Source organism: Elgaria multicarinata, chromosome 1 (genome assembly GCF_023053635.1).
Source record: "Elgaria multicarinata webbii isolate HBS135686 ecotype San Diego chromosome 1, rElgMul1.1.pri, whole genome shotgun sequence".
NCBI classification, from domain to species: domain Eukaryota; kingdom Metazoa; phylum Chordata; class Lepidosauria; order Squamata; family Anguidae; genus Elgaria; species Elgaria multicarinata.
This window is the reverse complement of record NC_086171.1, coordinates 53,607,614-53,615,743: the sequence shown is the minus strand read 5'-3', so window position 1 is coordinate 53,615,743 and position 8,130 is coordinate 53,607,614. Positions and strand designations below refer to the sequence as shown.

The 8,130-nt window shown below is 41.7% G+C and overlaps 1 protein-coding gene across 5 annotated transcripts in view; it reads right to left on the bottom strand.

The window, feature by feature from the left end:
* Nucleotides 1–6,286: 6,286 nt before the first annotated feature.
* The window catches only part of ZNF385D (zinc finger protein 385D), a 379,934-nt gene continuing 378,090 nt past the window's right edge, over nucleotides 6,287–8,130 (bottom strand). For all 5 annotated transcript variants that reach the window (XM_063128331.1, XM_063128341.1, XM_063128350.1 and 2 more), the window contains one exon: nucleotides 6,287–6,790. In XM_063128331.1, coding sequence (XP_062984401.1) covers nucleotides 6,557–6,790 — 234 coding nt within the window. In that variant the 3' untranslated portion in view covers nucleotides 6,287–6,556. The remainder of the gene's footprint in view (nucleotides 6,791–8,130) is intronic.

The window sequence follows — 8,130 nt, the reverse complement described above, 5'->3', positions numbered from 1 at the left end:
TCAGGAGACCATGCTGAATGGGATAAGCTGCGTTGTGGGGAGAGGGGGAACCCAAAAAATTGGGCAGAGGGACCTTCTGTAAATGGAGACATTCCTCTTGTGGCAGGCAGGTTCTGGATTCAACCCATAATATATTGATGATACACATTGATATGAATGAGACCTATTGATATGAAGTCCTCTTCATTTCAATGGGTCTATTTCAAGTAGCTCTAACATTGGATACTACCCAATACTTATCATCAATACTTATAGATGGTTAGCTCTGTCCTCATGGATGATGGGTTGGATGCACATTCAGTGTACAGCTAGGCACCATGTCCCACCATGCGTCACCCTGTTCTTTTGTTCATTCACATGTAATAGATTAGGAGGAACAATTACTGAGAAGTACAATTACTGAGTAATAAGGGCATGGCTAGACGAGGTGGGTGGAGGTGGGTGATCTCGTGATATGATGATTGCAAGATCCTCCCCCTCAGTCTACACACGGCACATGATGTCCTGGAAGTGGACATCGTGCCCACCATTTTGTGTTTTTTTTTTAATTGAAAAAGAGCGCAGGAGTGCTCCACCGAAAAAGTGAGTTTTTTTTAAAAAAAAAACAACAACTCCCGCTCCCCCCACCCCACCCCCGATGGGCATGGAGCTCCTGAGGAGCTTCGTGCCCAGTTCCTGGCTCATCACAGTTACTCGCAAGGAGCTGGGATGAAACCGGGACAGCCGGCCACACGTCCCGAGGTCTCGGATCATCCCAAGACTGTGGGAAAAATCAGGATTAAAGGACAGGGTGATATCCTGGGGAAAGGGAGGGATCATCCCTCCGTGCTCCCAGGATCACCTGTGCATCATGTGGATGCTCAGGGATGATCCCAGGATGGTCCCCAGGATATCGTCCCGCCTAGACATGCCCTCAGAAGTAAGAGAAGTATTCACAGTCAGGAGCAATGCTGGCAATAGTTTTCACGAGGTTCCTCGGAATCATATTAATCCAACATCTAGCAGTATACTTGAATACAAGGCCTGGAACAAGAAAGACCCAGGAGCTTAGTTAAGAACTATTATGGCACACAACATCTCTTAAAATCAGGCCTGATGTCTGACAGCAGCTAATGAGGGTGAGGTCCTCACTCAGTGATAAAGCACACATTTTGTTTCTGTTTTTGTCAACTCCAATCATTTATTTTGGCACCAAACCTTCTCCTACTCTGCTGCATAGTGCCAAATGGTTCAGGCTTGGAACTGGCTGCCAGCCCCAAAGTTGAGCACTCTCATGTTCTCCATTTGAGGTGGGGGTTCCATAGAGTGTGAAAGGGAAAAGGTGGGAGGGGGTTAGCACATGACATGCACCCCAACCTTAACACCATTTTAGGATACAGTTAGGGACCAAGAAAGCCCTCCCCTCCCTTCTCCCTCCAAATGTTCCCCTCTGTATTACTTGGCTTAGTTGTCCTCATCGTTGACCATCACCGAAATAACTCCTTGTCCAATTCTTACTGTTGGGTTGTTTTAATTTTTGTTCCTTTAAATGTGAAAATCAACACATTTCTAAAAGCCTTGGGAGCCCCCCAAATATGCAGAAACCATGACCTTATTTCCCAGTGACCCTATTTTGCTTCCAAACTGATAGGTGCGATGTTTGGTGCAAGAACAAATGACTGCCTGAATGGCTGCTGTTCCGTCCAGCACGAACAGAAGGTCAGTGATCAGCATGTGGTGGGACTGCAATGCACAGAAAATCTTCCACACATTCTGAACATTTAGGCTTTGTCCTTTATTAGGTAGTGAGTAAGAGACATAAAAGGATTGTTGGTTGCTTACAGCTGAAGTCTAAGAGAGATGTGCGTGTGAGAGAGAAATGTTCGTATACAGCACTGTGATGATTAGAGAGAGAGAGAGAGAGAGAGAGAGAGAGAGAGAGAGAGAGAGGCTCAAGCAACTTAAAGCATGGACCAGCAAATGAGAAGAGTAGGAATGACACTTTATTTCTAGCAAAACTTTGATTATCTGTGCCATTTGTACTGTGCCTCCATACATGCCACAAGCCACAATATTATATGAACAAATCTATTCATTTGAATGGCATTTTGACAGAGTGGGTAGCCTGTCCCCAGATTCCAGAAGGCCTTACACAAGATCCCCTCCTTTGTTGGCTTTTCTTCACTTTTCAGTTCTGCGTATTATTTGTGAAGAATGATTTCCAGGACTGCCTGCTTTTGGAGTAGCCTCAATACTCTATGGCTTGATTCTCAATTGGTTTCCTTTTGTGACCACAAACGAAGTCTCTACAGAGCCATAACCATTCTTCAGAAACCATTGACATGTATGCACATGCCAGACCACTGAGGATATTGTCCTTATTGCAGTTACATCATAAAAAACCAAGACAGATTGCTGGAGCACATCTTACAATGGTCACAGAGATGCCACCAAAATACATCTCCATATATAAATCACCCCTGTACAGGCCATACTGTGTACTCACAATGCAGATTATGCTAGGAGTTCCTCCCACTACATGACCCCAGTGACTGCTGGAATGGATTTAGGGATTAAGAATGTAGTAACTCCAGTCTCTGTGTTGAGTTTATGGCCTTGGCCGAGGTGATTCTCCATGGAAAGTCTATTTTCAGTACCATTTCAGTAATAGGTTGGATTCAGATTTAGTATACTTAGAGTATGATTAGAATCATGATAACTTTAGTCTCAATGTTTTCAATAGGTCTACTCTAAGTATAATTATGTCTGGATCCAACATGTAATATAGTTAAGCTCTAAGGCTATAGCTTTACGATTTATTTCAGAAACAATTATTGGTCAAAGAGAGATATTCATGTTCACTTTCATGGGCTCCCTAGTGGTTTTCTTTCCAAAAAGTGCCATGTTGCAAGGTCCCAATACTTTAGGAATAAATCTCTTCAGCAACTTTCAAAGAGCTAATGAATATTAATATCCTCAAGTAAGAATTTTGAAATTTAACTTTAGGCTCCTATTATTTAAAGTCTTAAGCAATTTGCCCAATGAAAGAGCATGAAAAGCGCAAAAAACATATGTCCTTGATTGGCATCCTATATCTGGTTTAAGATTAAGATAGCTGGGGTGGGGGAGAGAAAAGAAAGGTACTTTAACTTCAAGGCACAAACATTTGCAAGTAAAATGGATGAAAAATTTCTAAATAATTCATAAAGAGCTATCTTTTTAAATCAACACATTAAAGACAAATGCATCTCTTTGGATTTTGGAGGCACATATTTGGTTGGATCAAGAGTTCTGGGAGTGGAATTCTGCTTATAGAATGGAGTGTGTTCAGATCTGAGCTCCTCCTTTGTCCTGCAGTTCCTATGCCCTAAGAAAAGCTGTTCCAGAGGGTTGGGACACTCTCCATAACAGTGTGTGAGTTGGTGCATGCATGCAGGGATGGCGGCGGCTGCAGAATGAAAGGAAGATTGGTGAAAAAACCATCTGCCTGGCCAATGTTCTTTCAAAGAAGCTTCCACAAGTTCATCCCCCCTTCTTCCTGCATTTATTGTATAATTATTCCTATGGATGTGCACATGTACACGCGGACACATACTTATTAAGTGGATAGCCTTTTCTTAAAAACCAAAAGGAAAGTATCAATGAATAACTCTTGGTAAATATACTCTTAAGCATAATAATCCCAGAATGCTAATATAATTGTCTTTTTTAAAAAAGAAAAGAAAAAAGTAAAAAGTGAATGTAGCAAATCTATGGCCAATATTTTGCATCACTAGCATTTTATGAATATCTTTTAAACTACTGCTCCTCACTTGACTTAAAATATAGTTTAGTTTTTGTAGCTAAAATCTATTTGCAGGCATCGCAGCTGCATATCAGTATGGCTGAATCTGGCTGAGCAGACCACCCTCATTTTAGGATAATATCCTTTTCAGCTCTCTCAGGGTAAAGTCAGCAGCAAATAGCAGAGATTCAGAACATGTTTCTTCTATCCTCTCTGCTGTTTGTTGCCACGACCCATATCTAAAACTGAATGGCTATATACTGTATAGTTATTTTATATACTTTTCTCTGTATAAGTTATTTTAACTCGTGTATATACAATATAATTCTATAGTTCTCCAGTACTTCATTTTTGAAGCCTCACAGTGAACATCAGTCTTTAAGAGGTTATTACATACAGGCCAGATGCAGGGTTTACAGTTCAAGGGTTTCCACACAAACATGGCGTGGCTCTCTCATAAGACATATCTTCAATATGGTTTAAATTAGATCTTATCAGTAGCAATGTACATTATTCTTTCCACAGCCCCTTAACAAATGTTCCTTCTTCTTCCAATTGTGCAGTATACAACAGAGGACTTCATAAATCTTCATGTGTTCTGAGCTCCCTTTGCCAGACTGGATCTATAACCAAGACGGGGGTTTCTTGGTGTCTAAGAGATATATCTTAGCACTAGCTGCTGGAATATATAGTATCTTTCATGTCACATCAGGTAGAAGTTATCCACTCTACAGGCTTCAATTAGTTTAAAAGTAATTTCCTCTTCCCTGCAAAACCTAGAGTTCTGTTAGAGAGGAACTAGGGATCCTTAACAAAGAATTCTCAGCACCTCCCAAACAATATTCCTAGAAACCTTGGGGGAAATCCATGGGATTCAAGTGGCATAAAAAGTGGTGGAAGTTGGCAAAATAGGAATTGGCTACCACCACCGACAGGTAGGGATGTCGTAAAAATCTTTAACAGAATCAAATTAATTCTATGAATTCGCAGTGGACATGTTTTTCCAGAGTTGCACAGATTCAGCGGACTTCCAGGCTGTTTTTTTTAAAAAAAAACTTTCTGGAATTTTATGCAAATTCAGTTGTAGAAAAATAGGTAATTGTTTTTTTAAAAAACCACCACTGGCATTTCCACCATAGGCTAAAGCATGAAAATGCACATTTCAGAAGGGGGGATTTGCACATTTTTGCAAGTGTGAATTTGAGCAAATTTGGCAAATTGGAAAAAATCCGATTCCATCAATGAGCGGACAATGGAACGAAAGGCACCTGACAATCCGTGAAACACAGACAGAACGGATTTTACAAAATCTGTATATCCCTACTGAGAAAATCCCTGGGGAAAATGGCAGATCCTGTGCCTTGACTGGTGACCATTGCATGATGGAGGCAGAGGTCAGTGTGTAGGTGCATTACTGTTGACTGGCAGATAACATAATGGGCCAGTCAGCCTGCTTGCCCAATGATGGCTTAGCTGCCCCCTTCCTCCGCATGGCCACATAACACCTCCTGCTAAGGGCACAGGATTCCTCTTCCCCCTTAGCTGCAAAGCAAGAGCTGATTGCTTCTGCCCATCACCTTACCAGATGCTGCTGATTGATAAGACCAATGGCAGTTAGCAGTGCAGCTAGGGCCAAAGTTTATAATTAATACTTTGTAATTCACACGGCCTGGATATTTTCAGTAGTCATTGCGATAGTCCTATTCTGGCCCAAATCCAGACAAGCAAGCAAGAAAATACATGTGCATCAGGACATTTTCTGATTTCTTGTACAAGAAATCCCCAGCCTTTTTAAAAATGACACTACAATATACATTTAAAGTCCAGGGAAATTTTTAAAAGCAGCTTGCTATGTGGCAACCAGCACAGGGTGGAGGGGCTACCACTTGGAAAGAAATTAAGAAGACTTGCTGCGTGCATTCTGGATATTGGTTCCAGTGCAGCCCCTTCAGTGCATGCACTGAAATCATAATCTCTTACTTTCTGTTCTGAATGTCACTGACTGGGGAAAAATGAATATGGGAGAGAGGCTAACATGGCAATCCTACGCACATTTAAACTGAAGTGGGATCCACAATCTTCATTGGGCCTTATTCCTGGGTAAATGTACATAGGATTGCGGTCTACGATTGCTAGCTAGGCTTATGATCATTGTGGCAACTTACCAAAGAGAGATGATGCTTTTATGTCTTCTCGGTTTATGAACCTGGTGGCATACATAGAGACACAATACTAGATTTAACAAGACATCTATTGTATCTACTTTTACTCGGATAAATACCCAGGAAGTGCTGACTTGGCAGGAGCATTGGTAAGAGTACTACTATTCACAGTGTTTCTGTTTTTTTCTTTTCCTTTTATTCTACAGAATTAAGTATTTTATGTACATTGGAACCAGTTAATGCCCTTTAGACAATTCTGTTCAGTTGTTTCATAAGCAGGAAAAACATTGCAGGGGAGATATGTGCCAAAAAGCTGACTTCATAGATTTTGTGTGTGTATATATATCATACACACACTCTGAATCAATATTGCAGGATCACTTCTAAAATGGTCAGTATTCAAGAAGAATACCCATTTGGAGGAAATACTGCCTCTTTCCCCTCTTTAGAATTTGTTCAGGTTTCTATCAAAAGTCCTAGCTCTTCATTTATATATATATTTATATATATATTTATATATTTATAATTTCTTTTTACTTTAAACTATAAATTAACACTGCATAGTTCATTGTTCTGGTTTTGCTTTTGCTCTGAAAAATTATTGCAGTACAAGTCGTTTCCTCGATGAAGTTCAGTATGGAGCAAACAGGACAGGTGTGTGGGTGGTCCGTATAGGCCCCGGGGCCGGTCGCAGAAGTGCCGGAGGAAGTGCAGAAGTCTGAAAGAGGGTGGCTGGTGGGGCTGTTCGAAGACTGAAAGGGGCATTTACAGCCACAGCAGCAGCTGCTGCAGCTGCTGCAAGCGGGTTTGGGAGGATCCGTGGAGCCATTGGCTTGGAAGGTTCCTTTGAAAATACTAGTTTTACCTGTGGGAGAAGGAGAAAAAAGCAACAAAAGGTGTGATTTGTTCTAACCACCCACACTCCAGAGAGCATTTACTGCATAAAATACACCAGCGATGTTCCAGGCAGAAAAACGGGTAAAAGGTTTTAAAGGTTATATATGTAGGGTGGATGCAATAATAGATAATAAAAAGTGCTAGCTACGAAATTGTTTTGCGCTAGGCAAAATGGTGTATGACTCTTTGTTGAGAAAGGTCTGCTTCTTTGCTTTTTTACACTGGAACATTTTTAGAGGCTACAAAATTTCCATAGTCAATAATAAAACACACACACCATGTGCTCTATTCCTGTTATTTGTTCTGTTGTCTACTAGAGCAATTGAGTTGGTTATCATTATTTACATTGGGTTAGATCCAGGATCTCCCTTCCATTGACAGAAGGGCCCCATTCACGAAAGGTACCTCTGATCACCTCAGCTCACCCAGTTCATCAGTGTCTCATGACTCTCTTTTCAGGGAGATGGGGGGCGGGGTTTCCTATGAGGAAGAGGCGGGCAGAGAAGCCTGTTTGTGCTAGCCCAGTTTTATGCACCTAAACCCATTGTCTCCTTATTTATTAGATTTTGATTTCACCCTTCTTCCAAGCAGCTTATGAGTTTTAACCTTATACCAAGATATATAAGGCTGAGAGTCAATGGCAGATTCACTTAGGCTGCAATTCTATGCCCACTTTCCTGGGAGTAGGCCCCATTGATTTCAGTGGTCTTGCTTCTGTGTAGACATGTACAGGATTTCACGGTTAGCCTCGTAACTGAGCAGAGACTAAGGCCAAAGCTAGACCTAAGGTTTATCCTGGGATTATCCAGGGTTTGCCCCTGAGCACTGGATCCCCTGTGTGTCACCTAGATGAACAGGTTTGACCCCTGGACGATCCAGGGATAAACCTTAGGTCTAGCTATGGCCTGGGTTTCTCACATCCAAACTCCACATTCTTGTGTGCTGAACCACCCTCTCTCTCTCTCTTTTCTCTCGTACTGGCCACACGAGCGATGGACGAGCTTCCTGCAGCTTATCCTGATAATCAACTGGGCTTTTTTAGTGTTCTAATCAAACAATTTGACAAACCTCGATAGAAGGGATGTGCATTTGGTTGGACACTTGAACAGCACAGTTATGCTGCTGCTCCTCTTTCACATCTCCCCCTTCCACAAGCAAAGAACCCTTAACTTGGGGGAATGGCGAAACAGGTGGCAGATGGCTTCTTTTCAGGCATGAGATGTCCCAGGGTTCCTCTTGGCCTGTGATTAGAATTCACAGCCTAGGGTCATGGACATCATAGAGCATGGAGTCAAAGACCCATGATCC